Genomic DNA, 21,914 nt, shown 5'->3' with positions numbered 1-21,914 from the left:
CTATAGAGCCATCAAAAAGGATAACATATCTATACTGAGATTAAAATACTAGGTAATTTATTGTTATCTGAAATAAAGTTATAAAATAGCACATATTTTATTTACATTGTTACACTATAATTTATGTATACAAAGAACAATCCAGAAAACACTAAAATTTAACAGCCCCTGGAAATTGGGAGTTCAGCCCTTTTTAATTTTAATGTCCTTTCCATTTTACTCGAATGCCTCATAATCAAACATGAATTCCCTCTAAAATGGTTAAAAAATAAAAAAGTAAATTGTCTTTCTGGTCTACTACATTTAGATCACAAAGATGTAAAACATTCTAATGATTAAATTTACAAAATGTTAGAACTATAGCATTAAAATGAATTCTGACATATTTATAAAAAATACTTGTAAGTTGGTCTCTCCATCATGAAAAATGAATTTGGAATTGGAAAGAAGAAATCAGACAAAGTATTTTAAAAAGGAAAAGTGCTTAACAAATTATTTGGTTTTCAAAGATGAAATGTGATGAGTATAAAAAACTGCTTATACAAAGATATACTTGTATGCCATCATTAGGGTTTTAAAGGCCATAATGATAGGCCCACATCAAGAAGATGAAAATTAACATAGATGAATGCAAAGTCTTATTTGTATGTTTAAGAAAAGGCATATCACATAATTAGAGAATAATAAAGCCCTGCCATGAGAGCAAATGAAATTCTGAATTGTAATAAATAGAAATATGTGGGTGGGGTAGATAGGTAAGAATCTTGATAGAAACTGCAGGTGAGAAAGATTTTACCTGAAACATATGTCCATTTATGTGGGGAGGAGAAAAACACTTTAGGAGTGTCAATGACAAGCTAAACATCTATTAGAAAGATGATCAGTAAAGAGAGTGGAAATTTACCAACTGCAGAATGTTTAGTGTGGGGAGAGATGAGGGTCATGGTAGTTGTTTAAAAATAATTGAAGGGCCCTGGCTGGGCAACTCAGCTGGTTAGTGTCATCCTGATATGCCAAGGTTGTGGGTTCGATCACTAGTCAGGGCACATGCAAGAATCAACCAATGAATGCATAAATAAGTGGAACCACAAATCAGTATTTCTCTCTCTCGTTTCTTTCCTCTCTCTCTAAAAATCAATAAATAAAAATAAATGAAGGACTATAAAGACAGATGAGGCATATTCTGGGAAGATGTAGAAAAGATACTTAGTACCACTAGATAAAAACTGTAGGGAGGCAATTTTTTTATTTAATTAAGACTGTTAAAAAATTACTGGGGTCCAAGTAGTCAATTACTGGAAGCAAATCTCCTCCCCCATAGTCTGCACCACCTGTTACTCTCTTTGCTTAGAATGCTCTTCTCCCACATAGTGGCAAGGCTCATTTCATCACTTTCTTCAGGTGTTTACTCAGACCTCACCTTATCAGTAAGGCCTTACTGATACCTTATACATATAAAACATATATATAAAAAGTAAACTTTGTTTCCCACCCTGATATTCTCTATATCTACCTTAGCCTACTTTTTCTTCATAGCACTTACCATCTGAAATAATATACCTATAAATGTGCACACACAGTTATTGTCTGTCTCCTCTATACTAGAATGTGGGTTTCATGAGATCAGAAACACTGACTTTGTTCATTGCTGTTCTTTCCAGTACCTGGCATAGTTGGCACTCAAAACTGCAAGCTTTATGAAAAAAATGAATAAAAGCCTATACTGGAATATCTAGTTCTTGCCAAATATAAGATTCTTTGAAATGCTATCTTAAAGCCTAGAATAGGAACTCCTTGTTTCTCTCCTTTCTCCCTTCACATATAAGAATTCTCTGATACCACTGATATTTATACAGTTGCCATATAGACAATACAAAAATTAAGATAATTATTTTAAGTGCATTAGAGAGTTAGATATGAATGAGGAGGAGAGATATTCCATTTGATTTGCATCAAAAATATATGAATGGGGAAAATTTGTATACAAGTCAAATCCTAAAAGTATATGTAGGCACCTACATAAAAATGCTCCTCCCCCCCCCCCGGGTAAGCATTAGAAGATCTCTTCTGAAACTAACTATAGTAGTGATTTACCAATCTATGTCTTGGGTACAACTAACATAGACTATCCTGCATTAGTTTTTCTTTATAATCTCTTTACATTGATTCTTTTGCCTCATTCTAATCCACTGAAATCATGGGTTTGATGTGCTCTATTAGTTTTTTCTAGTAATGTGCAAATAAGACTATATTTTAAAAGTTTGCTTTTGACTGAGAAATACAATAGTAGGCAACTATACCCCTCAAACATTTCTCTTACCCGAAAGAGCCACTTTAACACAGGTACAGGACACTGGACATAATGATAAGCAGAGGTAAGGAAGCCTTGTGTTGTCAAAAATATCTGATCTGTTTTCCCTGATCTGAAAAAATAAAGTAAAATCAATATGACTATTGACAAAAAACTTCTACGACCACATCTGACATGATCAGGGAAATGAGCAAGCAAACCATCCTTAAGTCCATTCTTAGGTGAATCCACTCCAATATGGATGGGTTACTCATGAAAGAAATTCAACTGATGGCCTAAAACTGATCCAATCGGTTGGCTTGGCTCTAGATTTATCTATTGGACAAATCTAAATTAGCTGGCAAGTGTTGATAAGGAGGAGAGCCTATCAAGTCTTAGGACATCGTCTGCTTTTGCCAGCTTGGGTTTGTACTTCCATAAAACTCAGCACCAGAATTAACGTGATCTTTCTGGATCTGAGATATCATGCATTGAGAGAAATGAGCTCTGTAGTAATTTGAGAGAAAAGCATTGTAACAGAGACTGCTAGTTGCCTATCCTGATATCTATCCTTGCCTTTCCTCTTGGTAACTGAACCCTGATTTTAAGCTGGGCACACTGGTTGCCTGAAATAAAAATCACTCCCCAGGCTTCCTTGTAGGTAGGTATGGCCATGTTGACTAAGTTCTACCCAACTAACCATAAGTAGAAATGTGTTGGATTTCTGGAAATTTGAATGTAAAGGCTGGAGCTCCATTAGCACCTAAAGCAACCAAGTGCTAAGGATGATGGAGAAGAAAGATTATATGGTGAAACACCAGCCCTGAAGGTCCTACATCTTGAAAATATATTTCACATAAAGAAATATATTTCTTATTTAAGCCTGTTATTTTGATAGTCACTATTATTATATACTGATTTTAATCCTACTAAGGCATATGATGTGTCAAACGACGTATCTTACATACACTGCTGCTTCCTATAATTAAATAATAAAGCACAAAGGGCAATAATAGTAAGAAAGGATTAAGAAACTGGGTAGGTCATAACAGAAATTAACCTTTTAGAAGGTTACGTCAATCAGAATCTTAGAGTAATTTTTATATGTGAAAAAGTAAAATGTCTGTTATTCTACTTACTTAAGAATAAGCTTTTCTACAGCACTTTGTCCAATAAAACCAGAGTCTCTTAAATCCAAGGTATATTGATTGAAAATTTTTCCGGAATTGAGGAAATTAAATATTTCTTCACCTGGGTGATGATCAGGAATAGCATCAATTGTAATTGAAAATTTCTTTAGAAATTCCCTGAAATTAAAAAAAGTTATTGAATAACAAAGAGTTAAAATGCATCTAATTTTATGTTTAAAAGTTGCGGATAAAGCAAACTTTTCTTAGGACCAACGTTAATCCCAGATTAGAAGACTAGCATCGGAACATGTGTTTTGCTAGTTATTAGTCCAAAGCCACTAAATGTGTGTGAAAAGAAACAATAACCAGGAGAAAACACAAATGATGTAATTTGGCCTTAACATTTGCCTTTCAAATCCATCACAGATAGATTAGAAACTCATCATAGCCCGGCTGGGCGTGGCTCAGCGGTTGAGCATCGACCTAGGATCCACGAGATCACAGTTCGATTACCAGTCAAGGCACATGCCTGGGTTGCGGGCTTGATTCCCAGTCAGGGGCGTACAGGAGGCAGCCAATCAATGATGACTTCCTCTCCCTCTCCCCTTCCTCTCTCTGAAATCAATAAAGATATATTAAAAATTTAAAAAAAAAAGAAAAAAAAAAAGAAACCCATCATAGATTATCCACCAAGTAAATAACCATCAATTGCCCATTTATTTTATAAAAACAAAATTTGAAAATGTATAAACTTAATAGGGTATATATTATGAAAAAAAACCCCAGTATACCTGTGCTCTTCCAAGAGGCCATCCTCATCATCTGTACTGTCATGATCTCCAATTCTGATTGGGGATTTAATGCCTCGGCCCTGCCTTATGTCTTCCTGTAGTTGCTTCTGCAGTTCATCTAGCCTGAGAATTAAAAGAATGTTATAATTAATTGTTTGCCCTAATAATGAAAACCTTTAGTTTATGTCTAAAAGCAGCACCAAGGAAAACTCTTATTAAGTATACTGTTATAAGACAAACTTAGTTGACACTATAGGTCAAATCATGTCTCCCAAATAAGTTATGATGTATGACATAGTATGTACTATTTTCATTAAACACACACAAAAAATCTATTTTTGGTCTTAGGCTTTTACCCAGCTATCAGTATGGTACTAGAATAGTATTCCATCACATAAAGGACTTGAATGTTAGGACTTTATAGCTAGGACTTCAAGAATGATGTATAAATCATTTAGAGAAAGGGGGAGGAAAAATGGCAAAGAATAAACATTACTAATTTGATGTTTAATCTCTAATGCTCATTTGACTTTCAATAGACCAACAACCTGATATTGTTAACTACACTTTCTAGCAGCAGTTATCATTATCATTGCCATCATTATCATCATCAAACACCTAACCCTTACTAAGCACTTGCTATGTGACAGGCACTAAGGTACTAAGAACTTTATGTATTAATTTTTTAAAATCCCCACAACAACCCCACATGGTAGATTATGATTATCCATTTTATACATGAGAAAACACATTAGAAAAGCTAACTTATTCAAGCTCATAATGTGAGGAACTGGGATTCAAAGTCAAAGAGTATAGCACTGAAGTCCTTCTTTGCTTATATTACTCACCAAGGTTAAGTTAGTTTAACCAAGGTCCTTATTACCAGCTCCAGCCCCACAGTAGATGAGTGTAATACACCAGTAAATATACTGCTCTATTACTACAGGAAATAGTCAATCATCAGATCAAACTAGCATCTTGCCTCTGGTCTGTGCAACATTCAATTTTAAATAAGCAACATCAGATGTGACATCACAAATCACATAAATTCATGAAACATTGAAAGGATTTTACAATAGAAACAATTTCTCTAATTATATTCAGAAAGGGGAACACTTCTGACCTAGTATCTGCAATTCTTATATCTAGATACTTAGTTATCAAGTTTGAGACCCGTATATAACATCTTCAAGCCTGTTGAACTTTTAGTGAAGTTCTCTGGGCTCGTTTAAGGATATTCCTTGAAACTATAAGGAATATATTTCCCCCCTCTCATTTGCAAAAGCAGTTTGCAACTAGTCACATAAATTTCATTAGGGTAATTCTGACCCTCAAACTTTTTGATTTGTGTGTGCACATCAGAGGTGTCAGTCATAACTAAACTTCTTCCTCAAATGAGTAGCCTCAGCCCAGCTGGCGTGGTTCAGTTGGCTGAGCATTGTCCCATGCACCGGGAGGTCACCAGTTTGATTCCTGGTCAGGACATACCCCAGTAGCAGTGTGGGCTTGATTCCTGGTAGGGCGTGTGCGGGAGGCAGTTGATCAATGTTTCTCTCTCATCAATGTTTCTCTCTCTCTCTCTCTCTCTCTCTCACTCTCCCTTCCTCTAACTGAAATCAATAAAAACATTTATTATTTTTTTAAAAGAGTAGCTTAATATACAAAATAACATGTCTGCTTATACTTGTATCAAAACTTGGGACTAGGGAGGCATACAAATATTTTTTAAAACTGCACCTATGCAAACAACAACAAAACCCAAACAACCCGATTAAAAAATGAGCAAAGGATCTTGAATAGACATTTCTCCAAAGAAGCTATAAAAATGCCAATAAGAACATGAAGCAATGTTCAACGTCATTAGCAAAATGCAAGTCAAACCCATAATGAGATACCACTTCATACTCCTTAGGTTGGTTATTATAAGAAAAACCAACAGAAAACACCAAGACTTGGTAAGGATGTTGAGAAACTGGAACCCTTGTGCACTGCTGGTGGAAATGCAAAATGGTGCAGCCACTATGTAAAACAGTATGGCAATTCCTCAAAAAAAAAAATGATGCAGCAGTTGCACTTCTGGGTATAAACCCCAAACTGATCCAGCAATTGCACTTCTGGGTATAAACCCCAAACTGAAAGTGGGTACTTGAAGGAGATATTTGTACACCAATGTTCATGGCAGCAATATTTACAACAGTCTGAAAATAGAAGCAACCCAAGTGTCCACTGATGAATAAACAAAATAGATTATTCAGTCTTAGGAAGGAAATTCTGACACATGCTACATGAATGGACCCTGAAGATATGCTAAGTGAAATAAGCCAGTCATAAAAGGACAAATGCTTATAATTCCATTTAAATGAGTTATCCAGAATAGTCAATTTCATATAGACAGAAAGAATATTTATACCAGGGGTGGGAGGGGATGGGAGAACGGGGAGTGATTGGTTAACGGATATGGAATTTCAGTTAGGGAATATGAAAAAAAAAATGTTCTGGAGCTAGATGGTGGTGATGGTTGCACAACAATGTAAATGTACTTAATGCTAGTGAACTGTACATTTAAAAGTGATTAATTTGGAAAATCTTGTTATATATTTTATCATAATAAAAAAATACAAAAATTCTACTTATGCTTTTGATCAAGAATTTTAGCTATCAGTTAGGTACCAGATATGGTAAGCAGAAAAAAATTTATATATTAATGCAGCATACCATAAAAAGCTGGAGCCTCTGATCCAGCCTATGAACAAAGAATGCCTTATTTCTATAAGTCAGCATGTTGAATTTAGCAAGGTAGTCATGATGTTAACTAACCTTTGTGTGTCTTCCATTTCCTTCACTAGACGCTCTAGAGTATTTGTATAAGTTCCACTATGAACATGTTCCTAAAACAAGAAGAAAATTTAGGAATACTTTATAACATATCTTAGTAGAAGAATTGGGATGTTTTAAGTTATTTAGAGTACTAAAGAATATTTTCTATTTCAATAACCTGGGCCAGGAGGATACCTCACTTAAAAGAGAATTTTCGCCATCATGCTTTAAATCTAGTACTTTGTACTACAGGCAATCTGATTTTACCATCTATTAGGAAAGGCACTACTTATAAAACCCTGCTAGCCTTAGGAACTGACTGCAAACACCCAAGGGCTCCTTGGCTACCCTGTCTTTATTTTTAAATTCTATTTTAGTGGAATTAAACTATTAATTTTTAGGTGTTACCATGAACATTAACACCTTCCCCACCAAATTTTACAGACATATTAGAATTTAATTCAGCTTATTCCCAAGATAGAATGAAGCACTTTATAAATAAAATTGCACACCACAATTAACAACATTCTACACTCTACCTTCATTTACAGCAGTGGTCTCCAAAGCAGAGGGTGTGCAAGGTGATCCATTGGGGTGCAGGAAGAAAATAATAGAACTTCTATTTATATGGAACTTCTATAGAAACTCCAGTAGAACTTAAGTCTATAGTAACTTCTACATAAATTCTATAGGAAATACTTTTTCTTCTTCCTTTAAATTGTTTTTGCATATTCTTTAGAAAGTACATAGTACAGTGGTACATGTGTTAATCTAAAAGTATACACATATATTGGGGTGCATGCTCAAAAATTTTTTTACTAATAGAAGTGTGTGTGATCAAAAAAGTTTGGAGACCACTGATTTACAGTAATAAAACTAAAGATATGGGAAACCCATTAACCAAACAAAAACTATACCAGTTTCAGACCAATTATGAGTCGTAACAAATACTGGATTTTAAAATAAGTTCTAACATTCTATGCCTCTTTCACTAATCAATCCATCTTTCCCTCAAGGAAAGATAAATGTTATAGAACTACTTACTGTATAGTCTGATGACTGAGATCCAAGCCCCTTGGAAAGAGCAGGAGGCTTTCCTGTAGATGCAGGAATCTGATTGAAGTTCAAAGCCATTATTTCATCCAGGGATTTTAATGGTTCCTCTTCCTCATCACTGTCTAGGTTGTAACCTAAACTTTCTTCATCACTATCAAAACCACCCGTTAGTTTTCTTTTCAGTGCATTGCTACCTGCATTAGAATTTCCTGAACTCTCTTTATCTGATGGGGCTTTATCTGAAGGTGCTGTAGGACTTGGGGTACATGGCACAACTTCCAAAGCAGCTGGGGGAGACTTTGTAGAAGTGCCATATTCTGAATGCAAAGATCCCCCTGAAATTTTCCCTGAAGGTACATTAGAATCAGCCTTATTAGTCTTTGCTTTGTGTTCCTTGTGTTTGGAGGACTCTGTAGAATGCCCAGAACATTCTTTAGATGAGGAATGTTCTTTATCTTTTTTAGGAACTGGAAGTGTGCAATTTTTAGATGGTACCCGAGAGGAACCAGCACTTGGAACATGGGATAGTAAAGGTAGAAGTTTTGTCTCCTTTGATGCCACAGAGCTAGCAGTTTTATTTTTCTGAAGGTTGCTAGCTTTTTTAATTGCAGACTTTTCCTGAGGTAAAGGTAAGTGGGGTTTCTGCATCTTAGTCTCTTTGGTACTTGCCACACGGACTTGGTCACTATTCCTGGAAGAATGGTGGCCAGAATTTGAAGGTGCCAAGCCTGCAGAGGAGCGATCAGCTTCTTCATTCGGTTCCTTGGCTATATCTTCCAAGCGTAATACATCACCAGGTGTCTTCAGTGCAATGTGTTTTATAAATTTCTCTTTCTTATGTGGTCCGTCAGGACGCTTCTCAAGGAAGGACTCTTTTGTTTTTGGCATTATAGATTCTCTTGTGCTTTTCAGATCTGAGTCCACAGAGTTCCTTTTTCTTTTGTCAGGGAATTTATTCTGTTTAGAGCCTGCTAAAATTTAATTTTGCCAGATTAGTGAAAATATATTTTCCTATCTTAGTAAAGTTTACTCAATGAGTGTCTAGAACACCCGGACAAAATGTTTAAATTTTAAAGTTTAGGCTGAGATTATTCACCACATATGGAATGAAGAAAAATACTATAATTTATTTTTTAACTGATAAATACTGGTCAGACCAAGAAATTTAAAGCTAATGACAAATGCTTATTTTTGTTCTAAAACTATTAAAAGTTTACTACCTAAATAGAATTAAAGGTGTCACTCTCCAAAAATATAAAAACTGCCTATTTATCAAGGAAAGGATTCCAAAGCACTTTCCCTCAAAGTGCATATACCCTTTCTTAGACCAAGGATTACCGGGTTCCAGAAACATAACACTTCCATATCTAAATTTACATTACCTTAAAACACATATATAATAACTAGTTGAAGGCAGACAAATTTTAAGTTCTCAATAAAAAATTAATCTAAGTCTTTCTCCCTAGTATTTAATTGTTTATCCTTTCCCATGCATCCCTCTAGTCTTAAGGTATGTTATGAGTTGAATTGTGGCTCCCAAAATGATATGTGGAAGTCCTAACTCCCAGAGCCTCAGAATGTGACCTTCATTAGAGATAGAGTCTTTTACAGGGTATAATCAAATTAAAATGAGGTCATTAGGGTGGGTCCTAATCCAATATGACTGGTGTCCTTATAAAAAGAGCAATTTGGAAATGAAGACACACATGCAGAGGGAAGATGATGTGAAGACACATAGGGAGGTGCTGTGATTGGAGTGATACATCTATAAGTCAAGGATTGCCAAGAATTGTAGGCAAACACCAGGAGCTAGAGAAGGCAAAGAAGGATCCTCCCTCAGAGCTGTTAGAGATACTGTGGCCCTAGTGATAACCTTAATTTTGGATTCCCAGCTTACAGAACCATGAGATAATAAATTTCTGTTGTTTTAAGCTACCTAGGTTTTGGTACTTATTATGGCAGCCCTAAGACAACTAATATAAGCTGTGTTAGCAGTTCCATCCAGTAGCACTTTAATAACTACATTTGCCTGAATTAACCAGTTTTTAAAAATTTCATATTGCTTAAAAATGTGGTTTCATTACTTCGCTCTTAAAATTCATCATTCATTAAAAATTCATTATATAATCAGTATTCTCAAAAATCAGATTTCCCTAAATCGTTTTTTCTGCACATGGACAGATCCTCCATGTTCCCAAATCCTAAACAGATTAAAAACAAAAAGAAACAAACACAGAAATCCTCAAGAGTTAAGCAATTATTTGGATACCTTGATCAATATATAATCTGAAAAATTAATCTTATAAAAGTGAAAAATCAATTAATAAACAAATGCCCGTATCCTCATTCTCCTGCAGATATCTCCTATTATCTGAAGAAATCATTCATGCCCATTCAGTTTTCTGGGGTTAAATGTCCTGTAAATAAAGACAGGGGTCCCTCACAGTGCAGGATGAGAAATCAAATAACTAAGAAAAAAGGAAGACTTGAGACAGACTTATACTGATTATCTTAAGTTTAAAGGTTATAAGAAAGGTAGCTACAGAGCCTGCCAGTTTGAGTTTAGTTCCATTTATTACAAGTCAGACATTTATTACAGCTAGAAACGAGAAGAAATTCCTGCTTTGTTCAAGAATTGAAAACTTATGTAGGAGGAGAGAAAAACTATTTGTGGGCAAAGTTTAGGAAAAATCAGCTTAAGAGTTTTAACATCTAGAATTAGAGAAGGGTGAATATTGGTACTACAGGTAGGCTCCCATTTTACAAACTCTCTAGGGCAGTGGATTAACTGCAAAATTTTCATGATTCGTTTTGCACCCCTTGTACAACCTTCAGACTGAATGTTTTACAACATTTCAAATACGTATTAGTATATAAAATACTCAGATAAGACAGCGATTGAGTCTGTAAAGAAAAAAAGGAAAAATCCAAATACTCATTAATGGGGAATTGGTTATTAATAAATTATGGAGTAAACTTGGACTGGATTAAGTTGGACCTCAGAATTCAGCCAAAGGACAGGGCTCTGGAAGACCAAAGAACCAAATGCTTACCCTACTAACATTTCTGAAATTCTCGAACTTGTGTGTGATTAATGAATGTGTGATTCTGTGTAGCACTATCACAACTGATAACTGTGATAGTAATATGAATAAGAGATAACATTTAGATTATTAATATCTATTCAGATAAAGATAAACATTCTTCATATTAGAGTGAAAGAAAAATCCCCTTATATCTTTTTTTGGGTATATATTTATTACTTTATGATTTTATTTTTTTAAATTTATCTTTCTTATTGAAAGTATTACATACGTCCCCTTTTTTCCCCCATTGATCCCCTTCCCTTATATCCTTTATAGTCTGTTGCCAGTCAACTGAAGTATAAATTAAGAGTATAATACCACAATTATGAGGATTATGAAAAACATGCAAAGATATTAGAAATATAAGTGAAGGCAACCATCTGCCTCTGAAAATATGTAGAAAACATTGTTTTCAAGCAGTATTCAAAAACTTCAGTATGTGGGATTATATAAATAAAACAACTAGTCACCACTGATGAAATCTATAAACCCGTGAAGATAATTTTTATCTTAGTTATTATCAGAGGGGGAAAAGGCTGAATAGCTGGTGGCATCAACATCACCAGGAGCCCCTTATACTGGCAGAGCTAGTCTAAAAAGGTTTTGTTCTTCCATTCACCTCAGTGCAAAGTGATCATTTATTTACTATTACAAACATTTAATACAGTGAGTGCAGGAGCAATCCCACGGCTGGGAAATTATTGTTCTTTTACTATTAATGTCAAAATTCACTAAAATTTGATCACCAAAATCAACATTATAAAAATTAAATGAATTTTTAAAAACACATAAAACTTCAAACCTATTCCTGGATGCTAGAAGCTCTTTCTACGATGGTAAAGTATGATTTCAGCCTTGGCTGAAGATTCATTTTAACACTTCAGATTACTTGGTCAAAATGCAATGCACCTCTAGAATATATAAAAAATAGTTTTACACAAAACCTGAAGAATAATGTCAGAACTTTCTCTGTACCTCCATTTTTTAAGTTTCTAAAAGTAATCATCTTATATGGATGTGAGGCTCAAACGAATTAAAAGGACATAGAACAGGGTATGGCACATAGAAAGTGCTCAATGAATGTTTGCCATTATCACTATGAGTGTGGAAATTTGTAAAGTCTATTTTTCAAAGTTTGTAGTCATACCAAACTATTAACAGTTGTTATTTCTGGTGGCCTTTCATTTTTTGTTATAAATTTCTGCAGTGTTTAAGTTTTATACTATTCTATTTTTTAGTTTAAGAAAGATAAAGATACTTTTAGAATTACTGAATTAACAGTAGCTGTTTGCTATTATGTATTTTCTCAACCAATAGACATTAAAAGTACAAACTAGTATCATGTAGGTGTCCTTGAAATTTGATACTAAAAAGGTATCTTTGTATTTGAAATACAGGAAACACTGTTGTGGATCATGATAACAGTTTTAACCTTAAACAAAGCATCTTTATTTAATACCAAGACCTCAGATAGTCCACAATTCCAGGAATATAAGATTATGCTTCTTAATTGTAGCCAAGGATTCAGAAGTAGAACACTAAATACCAATATGAGAAACACTGTTAGGAACTACTGAAGAAGGTGGAGAAGAGTCAAGACAAACCACAGGCTTATATATACTAAATTCAAGGACTATTCCTTTTCAATTTACTATTACCAAACCCTAAACTAACCTGAGACACTCAACTCACCTCTAGGAAAGAAACTGCATACTCAAATATGCTTTAAGAAACAGTGCCATTAAAATGCAAATTTATTTTAAAATTCATAAATTTAATTTTGATTTTACCTGAAGCAGATTCCCATGAATCAGAAGATGATCTTTTTCTTGAGAGATGTCCATTTTCCTATTAGCAAAATGAGAAAAAATTCATTAGGAGTTGGGGGAAGAATGTGAATTTTTCTTCATAACATTTAAACATGTATTTCTAGACTGAATAAAGCAAGAACATATATTTGGAGGTATATTCAAACTTCTATAATAAAATATTTAAAATTCTTAAATTTTATCATAAAAACAAAGGGCATTTGCATTATAAAATTATAAAAATGCCATAAAATAAATTCAATTTATGTAACTCAAATTTAGAAATTTACATTAATAACTCAGGATTAAGATTTTATTAAAGCAGCATACTATTACTTTGATAAAGAAATATTAAGCCTAATATTTGCCAATCAAATGGATACAATTCACTCTTCAATAAATACTTAAGAACTGATGCAACACCAAACACTAACATCTTATAAAAATGGACCAAATTGTACTAACCTCTATTGATCATTAGCAAATCTCACTGGTAAAGGCACCAAACTCCTTGCAAACCCTAGTTTACAAATATATTTTCCTGCAACAATCTCCATTCACTCCCAGAACGTCAGTTTGGTTTATCTGGTCTACAAATTTCATAGCAACTTTTCAACATAGCACTTCCTTGTCACCTAATCTTCCTATATTTGCTTAGTACGTAGAGAAGCTCTCTGAAACAGATATACTTAACAACTTGATGTCCCAGGGAAGAGGAACAGCTTTTATGCTGATCTAAGCTTGGTCTAGCCTCAAAAGATAAATCTGGTGAGGTTAAGATGTGAAAGGGAACCGGGTGGAGGCAGAAGAGGGCAGAGGAGATAAATGGTGATGGGAAAATTAAATTTAAAAAAAACATTTGGATAGTTTTCTAAGCTAAGACCCTTACTCATTTATTTAAGATTTATATATAATCTAAATAATCTGAACCAGTGATTCTCAAACTTTAAAATACATCAGAATCATCTGGAAGGCTTATTCATTGCAGACTGCTGAATTCTCCCTCCATTTTCTGGTTCAGTGGGTCTGGAGTGGGGCCTGAGATTTGTATTTCTAACAAGTTCTAAGGTGATACTGATGTTGCTAGTCCAGGGACCACATTTTTTGAGAACCTGTTCTAAACCACTTCCTGCTGTTTTTGATTTTCCATTCCTCAAGCATCTCCCTTCAGCACAGCCTTATTTAAAAATTACTAAAAAAAGAATTAACTTTTCTGATTAAGAAAGATCTTTGTTCATGGTCTGAAAAAATTAAGGGCAAGAAACACTGCTTTACTGAGTTTGATCAACAGTTGTAATGAAATTAGCTTCTACATAGTGTATATCAGTATTTCCTTAACTAAATAAGATACCAATATAACAATTTTAAAATATTTTTAGATTTAGTATCTAAAAATGATAAAGCAGTAGCCAAGCTAATTCAGTAATTATTGCACATACCAGGTTTGAAAGATTACTCTTTCCAGGTCTGACATCATTCTGTTTACTTTGTTCCTGCCTTGGTTGACAATTTCTTTCTATACTAGAGGATTTTAAGGAAAGACTGTTTGCTTCTGAGAAAGAATTTTCTGAGTTGATTCTCTGCTCCATTTGCTCCCTTCTCAACTTCTTTAGTTCTCTTTCTCTGCAGTAAGAAGCTAGTGACAACTGGAACTTAGCTCCCAGTGGGCTTTCTCCTGGGTGATGCCTGGATAGGCTGCTTCTGCCGCTAAGACTTCTGGAGGTGTTCTTGAAGATGTCAGTTTCTGTCACTGTGGCCTGCTTTTTGGAATCTGCATTGGTCTTGCCTTGATCTCTATCATTCTTCTCCCTGCTATTTTCATGAGTGAACAGTGACTTCCTTCTCTCCGGAGATCGATGTTTTGTCTTTAGTGTCTTCATCTCTTTAGACAAGCGACATGAAGGAGGTACATAGACCGTCTTTGTAACTGTCTTTGGACATTTGGTGGTTAGTGACACACAAGGCCGACATGACTCATGTACACCACGATCTTTAGGGTGCTCTTTAACACCTTTCATTAAAGCCTCTAAAATAGAGCTTTTTTCTGATGGCACCCTTTTGGGTTTAGATTTTTTTGGTGAGGATAGTTTCCTTTCAAACTGCTCTGTCCCAGTGATAGACAAACCACTTTCTCCATATTTGATGTTTGATTTTTGTGGAGAATCCAACATATGTCTGTCTAAATAGCCAATTAAAACACATACAAATTGCATGTTATTAAAAATATACGAACTATTTTGTACAAATATTTAAAGTATTATTTAAAATACTAATCTACCATAAAATTTTTCAAATTGCTTATTTAGATGACAATACACATTTTATTTGTGGGGGGGGGGAGGATTAAGACAGTTTGTTAACAGCCTTACTTTCATAAGCCTCCCTTTTGCTGTATCATGTAAGCTCCTTATGGTTCTATGAATTGTTACTGTATTAGAGAATAAAAAAATTTTAAATAAAGTATAGCAGCAAAAAGATTTTCTTCATGATGCGTAGAATTATCTTTGTAAAAAACTGCATTTTCATTTTTGAATACTGTTTAATCAAATTGAGTTTAGAGTAGATTTATCCATTTCCCTCTCCAAAAAAATCCCACAAAAATATCATTAATAGTATACGTACCTTGTTTTGAAGCTGGTTTGAAGAAATCTATAATTGACTGCTTCCTGAAAATAAAAGCATAACTAATATGGAATCACATAAGCAAATATTAAAACTTCAAAAATTCAGAGTAAGTGGAGAACACTAGTAGATTTATAGAATAGAGGCTGGATTTCACCATCTAGTTTAATCAAATTCTGACAATGGCAATAATGCTTTGATTATAAACAACTGAAATATAATTCATCACTTCCTACAGGAGTAAATTTATAAAAGTACAACTGAGGTTTATATAATCTATAGTACTAAAATGATAAGATTGGAGTGTAGATCTAGAGAATTGGTAGAGTGCTTCCTACAATTGGAAAGTTACATAGAGTAAAAGATCTTGAGGGGATCTGATCCTATTCTTTGATTAACTCCAGTGATTGATACAAAATAATGCTTAATAGATGTTTGCTGAATGAATAATGGAGATTGTAAAAACTGAGTAGAATCTGAAGAGACTCATAGCAAGACTAGATGGTAGAATAGCAATATGGGTGACTTGGCTGGTCTGAGGAGTATGCTGGGCAAAAGACAAAGGATGAAGTATTAACCATACACTACTCTCTTGTACACTACAGTAAGATGCTAATCTAAGTAACAGCAGAAATTGGAATGAGTTCACAGCTACATAGTGTTTCAAAACCTTAATTTACCTAAGAATTCTTAAGATATTTACAAAAATAACAAATTTCCTGGGAAAAACACAAAACAAAGAGAAAAGAAAGTTAACAAGTAAGGAAAGAATAACAAAAGCCAAATTGTTTTCATTTTTAAGAATTTTTACACCCTATAGTGGACACAAAGTGAAACGAGACCATATTATCAGAATTTGTATTCTGATTTGTTCATGTCTTTAGAGTTGTCAGCTGCAAGAGGGATGTTAAATGTAGAGCAAAAGATCAACTTTCTGGCAAATTCTGCTAAAAGGTATTCATTTTATTGAAAGAGAATAAGCAGTAGTCTATGAGTTTCCCTAAACATTTATCCACTAGTAGGTTGGAATGCTCAGAGAAAACCTGAACAATTCAAGTCCCTTGAAGTTTAAGATTCTTCTTCATCTTATACATTTTACTAGTCACATTAAAAGAGCAATGTCCATCTTTAATGGTTTATTGAGAGTCTACAATGTTTGTTTGAGATGCTGGTTGAAAAGCTAAGATGTTATGAAATGAATGAGTGATGGAAGGAAAAATCTACGCATGTTTTCATAATAAATTATATCAGGCAAATTCACTACACGAGAGCCAAGAAAGAAACGCTAGAGGTTCTGTTAAGGGGAGAAGGATGATATAAAGGATACCTTCAGGTGTTGGTTGAGGAAAGAGAGATGGGACAGGATTAAGAAGCAGTTAATTCAAAACAAGATAATACAAAATACGTTTTTACATTAATTACTAAAAGTAACACTGTATCACTTTCTTAAAATATTAGGTCCCTGGCTCCTTTATTATTACATCAGAGAGAAATGATTTTGTAAAACATGCAAGACATTTGTCAAATAACTATGAATGTAACTTTCAAGAAGAAAAGTTTCCCTAAGTTCATATGCACAGAAATGTCTATTACTTAGTTATAACTAGTTAAAAAAATTATAACAGTTCACAAACCCTTATCTGAAACTTTTGGGGCCAAATGTATTTTAGAATTCTGAATGTACTGGATTTTAGAAAGGTGGGTAACTTGGATGCAGTGTATAAAGCCCCCCAGTGGGGTCTGATATTGCACCCTGTAAGCAGCAAACACATTAATATTTTTCTAGCAAACCTTATGAATACCTACACTTAATGGGATAAAGACCATATACAGCCTTCCATTAGTTATAGTCAGGTTTGGCTGCCAAGTAAGATGTGGTGCCAAACTTATTGAAAACTTTTGGTTTTCATAGCTTTCTGGCTTTCAGAATTAAGATAAGGGATTGTGGACCCGTACTGCAATAGCAGAAGATAAATTTACTGTTAAACTTATGTCATAAGCTTTTAAACTTAAAATAAAAAAGACAGTACCAAGCGTGTAGAGAGTTTAAATATGTTTTATTGTCAGAGGATGTCATTCGAGGAAACTCCCCATCTTATTACATAGCTCCCATAAGATCTTTACATAAAAACTGGCCTCTTGGAAAGAAGTAAAGTACTGGAGAAAACATCACATTCCAAATGTGCATGTTTTTTTAAGTATGAATTACCGTTTATACTAAACTAAGAAGTCATCTGTGGGTTTCCCTCATCACAACTTACATAATTTTTCACCCACAATATAGAAAAAAGATTTATACTATTAAACCACTAGGATCAGTAGAACTGACAAAGTACAGAAAGCCACCTAAACATGCATTAACCGGATAGGGCCCCGGGTCCAGCTATCATAAAGGACAAAAATCACGTTCTCAGGTGGGATCTCCGGAGCCATCCAGGCTGCGGTCACTAGACCGAGGACAGCGTCCCAACTACAGACAAGGAAACTCGAACTCCCAGAAGCCCCTGCGCGGAAGCGGGGCGGAGGTTTGCCAAGCTCCAAAACGCTGAGGCCTGAGCTCGCGGAGGATGGCGGGAACTGGAAGAGCGGCCGTCCGCAGACCTCCCTCATACCCTTGCCCCCGCGACCCGGCCCCTTCTCAATCCCTCTGCACGGTACCTGTCCCCAGGACTCTCTGTTCTCTTTCCCGCTGCAGCAGGAGCGGTACTACCGGGTCTCAGATGGCAGCGCGGGGGCGACGACCCCGGGGCTGGGGATGAGGGGAAACCTGGCCTAGCGAGCATGCAGCGCCTTGTCATGTCGGCGCCGCTGGCGACGGCGGCATGAGCTGTGGCTGGAGAAGTTGGGTGCGTGGTTGCCGTCTTGCTGCTGGGACTCGGGGAGGCTGTCGGAGCAGAGGTGGGCGGCACCCCCTTCTCTCTTCATGGCGGTTCTCTCTCTTCGGAAGTGACTCTTGTGTGAGCGGGAAGGAACCTGAGGACCATGAGGGGGCGGGTTTTACTTGAAGAGTCGGGTTCTGACTGGCTGACACGGCGGTCATTCCAGGAGTGGCGCAATAGAAAGCCGCAGCCTCTCAGGAGAAGGAGGGGTTTCGAGAAGGGGGAGGGGTGAGGGAAAACTGCCCCGCCGTCACGTGCGCGGGCCGGGGCTGGGGCGGGGGCGGAGCGTGCTGCCGAGTCCCGGCCGCGTCAGCCTTGGCGGGCGCGCGGGGGCGGGAAGGCGCGGGCCGCCGTGGGCGCTGCGGCGGCAGGCGACACCCGCTTGGTGGAGAGCGACGGGCGAGGTGTGTGAAAGCAAACCCGAGCGGCAGCTGCCCTCAGTGAGGCTGGCCGACAGTTGGGCTTCCTGTGTCACACAATCGTGTCTCAGAAAGCCTCAGCTGTTCACTACATGGGCTGTAACATCTTAGGCCAAAGTGCGCTAATGCTGTCATTTCCTCGATATTCTGCACAGCCCGATCGGAAGACTTGTCCATTCTTTGAGGGTTCTTGTTAAATGCTGTGGTGGATTCTTTTTCTTTTTTTAAGAAGGAAAAAAACTTCATTGAAATGAAGTGTTTTTATTCCGCAAAAACATTTTGCTTCTCAGCTGCTGAAAGTAGTTGTCCGTGAAGTCTCTGCAGCCAGATTCCTTGGAGGTTTTGGAAGGAACATGGGGTCAGGCTTCAATTACCCGTGTTAAGTGTGGGCAGCCTGGATTAGTGAAAGCCGCCAGCAGTCTCCAGTCCTCCTTTGTAAATGGGCTGTGCTCTAGACACCGTGAGCCAGGGTTTTCCTGACAAACAGAGAGACTGGTCAGAGTATCTGAGCCTCAGTTTCCACATCTACAAAATGGGTATTCTACTTTTTGGGTAATTGTAAACCATAAAAGAGGTAAGCAATGCAAACTGAACAGTTCAGAGTTTCTCATGTAATAAACAATGAATATAGTTCCTTCGTTTGTTCTTTAGACGGACTCTTACACTTTAATTTGCAAAATCTTCCGGAGACAAGTCACATAACTCTTATAAGTATTAACCAAAATGCAATCTCAAGGATGTCCAAGCTTTAATTGGAGGCCTGTTCAATCACTTGGATGGAATAAAATCTTAAACTACACAAAAGAATTTAGACAGGCCTTTAAAGTTTATTGCACTGAGATTTAACTGCTTCAGTGGCTAAGCATGCCTGACTGACCTAAGTTCACCTCCTTTCCTTCCCAATTAGCCCTCAAGAGGAAGAATTAATGAGGAATAAAGTGGCAAACAAGGTGACAAAGTGGAGGGTAGAAGATCAACAGTGAATGGACAGGTCTCGCATTCATCCAAAAAGCACATATACATAGCTATCTATACTAGGTAGTAGTGATGCAAGAAAGGAAATACTAAAATGAGGGGTATTTCTCCTGATAACTGAGAAGTTACTATACCTCGCATTGTTTCTTACATAGAAAAGAACGTCATAAATGCTCAAAATATGTTGAATGCATAATGACATACAATGATGAGTAATGAAAATAACTTGGGCAGGTTGTTTATTAAGGGTTTTTACATGTATTATTTCCCACCTCTTGTGTCAGTGCTTTCTGTTGGATGTTTCTACACTAATAAATCCCTGCTTCTGTAGCAGCACATCTACAAAACATTTAATCTGATTCGTTTCATTGCATGCGCAGTCCGTAAAAAAAGAGTAATGCGTAAAAACACATTCTGCATGATCAATTAGTTGCTTTCCTTGGATTATAGTATTTGAATCACCCAGCCTCCAAGGTATCACTTTAAAGTCTATACTCATGCTACCAAACAATAGTTTTCACATTTTCGTAATCTGAGCAACAGATTATGGAGTTAAGTGAGGCAAGAAATTCCTTGATCAATAAATGGAGATGGAATCATAATAAAAACACAATTTAAAAAATCTTAACAGGGAAGCAGTTATCTAAATTTGCAATCAGCATCAAGGATCTTCTTTGTTTAAGCTGTATTTGAAAATGATACAAATTTGGGTTGCATGGCGAAATATGCTCAACATACTAACCGGAACTGCTGGGAATCTCTATGGTTCTTATTTCCCCCCAAATAGTGTTGGGCAACCTATTTTGTGTTTATACACTTTCTCCCATTTTGAATGTGTATGTATGCACTATGTGTATGTGCATGTGTTAATGTAAGGGCTTTTTACACATTCATTTGTAAGGGGCCAGAAATAGATGGCCATGGAAGCTGTACACTAGGTGAAAGAAGTTAAAAAGCTCAGGTATTTGCACTTGAGACAAAGTTCCGGAGAGAGAATTTGGTGTGGGGCTAGGGAGAGAGGATGATGAATGAATAAAGTAGATAAGACTGAATTAGAGACTTAAGACAAAATTTAAGCCAGGATTGAAAAAATAATTTGAAGAAATTAAGCCAGATGACCTTAAAAGGCTAGTTTGAGAAGATTTTGGGGCATGGGGGTGAGGAAGCAAAGACTACAGGAATGGAGTTGCTTTCTATGCATGAAGCTTCTATGTGGTACAGTTAGTTCAGTTTAACACCCTGAGTTGTTAAAGACAATAGAAGGAGCTCTGACTTTGGCCTTGGTGGGATGGAATGCGGCAGCAGCAGAAACAATGTTGCATGTACAACAGATCAAGTTTGCTGGGAGCATCAAGCCTAACGTGGGAGTCCTGAGGAGTGACTGTAGAGCTGATGCCAGAGAGAAAACAGCTTGGGCAGATTGTCTCACACAGCACCTTATCCGGCAGGGAGTAAGAGAACAAAAGGTTAGTTAAGTTACAAAGAACGTCACTAAAAAGCAGGGAACTCTAAAAGTAACTTTCAATTTTACAATAATGACATATTTTTGCTCTGCGATTGCTACACTCTGGAATAAACTCCAAGGTTCTTGTTGGAGGGTGGGCTAGGGCAGGCTGAGAGACAAAGATGGGTTTGCTGCAGAGCTGCCTGCGGGTGGTCAAGAGAGCGTGTGGAGGAGAGGGTAGAGGTCACCTGGGAAGGGGGATAAGGAATAGACTCAGAGAAACAGGAAATAATTAACTTGAGAGCCTGACAGAGAAAGAAAGACCACGTGATGATCTGAAGGAAGGAAGGCAGCTCCAACATCTCACGATCTACACAAATCACTTTGCAAATGGATGCTGGACTCAAAACTGCCCAACAAGTGCTTAGGAAAAGCTCTGGCTTGGTTTTAACGTCCTGCTGGGGAAAAGTGAAATGTTATATAATATCATGTCATGTAACCCAAACTTCCTGGGAGTAATTAGTAAAACTCTGCAAAAGCAGATCTGATGTTTAGGAAAGTAGATTTCTTGTTATTTCATTATGGAATGGTACAAGA

At 36.4% G+C, this 21,914-nt stretch overlaps 1 protein-coding gene across 3 annotated transcripts in view; it reads right to left on the bottom strand.

The window, feature by feature from the left end:
• The window catches only part of SLF2 (SMC5-SMC6 complex localization factor 2), a 38,247-nt gene extending 19,655 nt beyond the window's left edge, over positions 1–18,592 (bottom strand). For 2 of the 3 annotated variants that reach the window (XR_014000298.1, XM_081158930.1), the window contains exons 1-9: positions 18,259–18,592; positions 15,601–15,644; positions 14,418–15,157; positions 12,961–13,018; positions 8,073–9,055; positions 7,029–7,099; positions 4,212–4,334; positions 3,430–3,597; positions 2,321–2,423 (exon numbers count right to left, since the gene is read on the bottom strand). Coding sequence is in view for 2 of the 3 variants with exons in the window: in XM_081158930.1 (XP_081015056.1) it covers positions 2,321–2,423; positions 3,430–3,597; positions 4,212–4,334; positions 7,029–7,099; positions 8,073–9,055; positions 12,961–13,018; positions 14,418–15,157; positions 15,601–15,644; positions 18,259–18,398 (2,430 nt within the window). In the remaining variant the exon portion in view is untranslated. The remainder of the gene's footprint in view (positions 1–2,320; positions 2,424–3,429; positions 3,598–4,211; positions 4,335–7,028; positions 7,100–8,072; positions 9,056–12,960; positions 13,019–14,417; positions 15,158–15,600; positions 15,645–18,258) is intronic. The other variant, XM_081158931.1, reaches the window with a different exon arrangement.
• Between the last annotated feature and the right edge of the window lie 3,322 nt (positions 18,593–21,914).

This window comes from Miniopterus schreibersii (genome assembly GCF_964146895.1).
Source record: "Miniopterus schreibersii genome assembly, chromosome: 14".
Taxonomy (NCBI): Eukaryota; Metazoa; Chordata; class Mammalia; order Chiroptera; family Miniopteridae; genus Miniopterus; species Miniopterus schreibersii.
The sequence above is the reverse complement of the archived record's forward strand: the minus strand, read 5'-3'. Positions and strand labels throughout refer to the sequence as shown.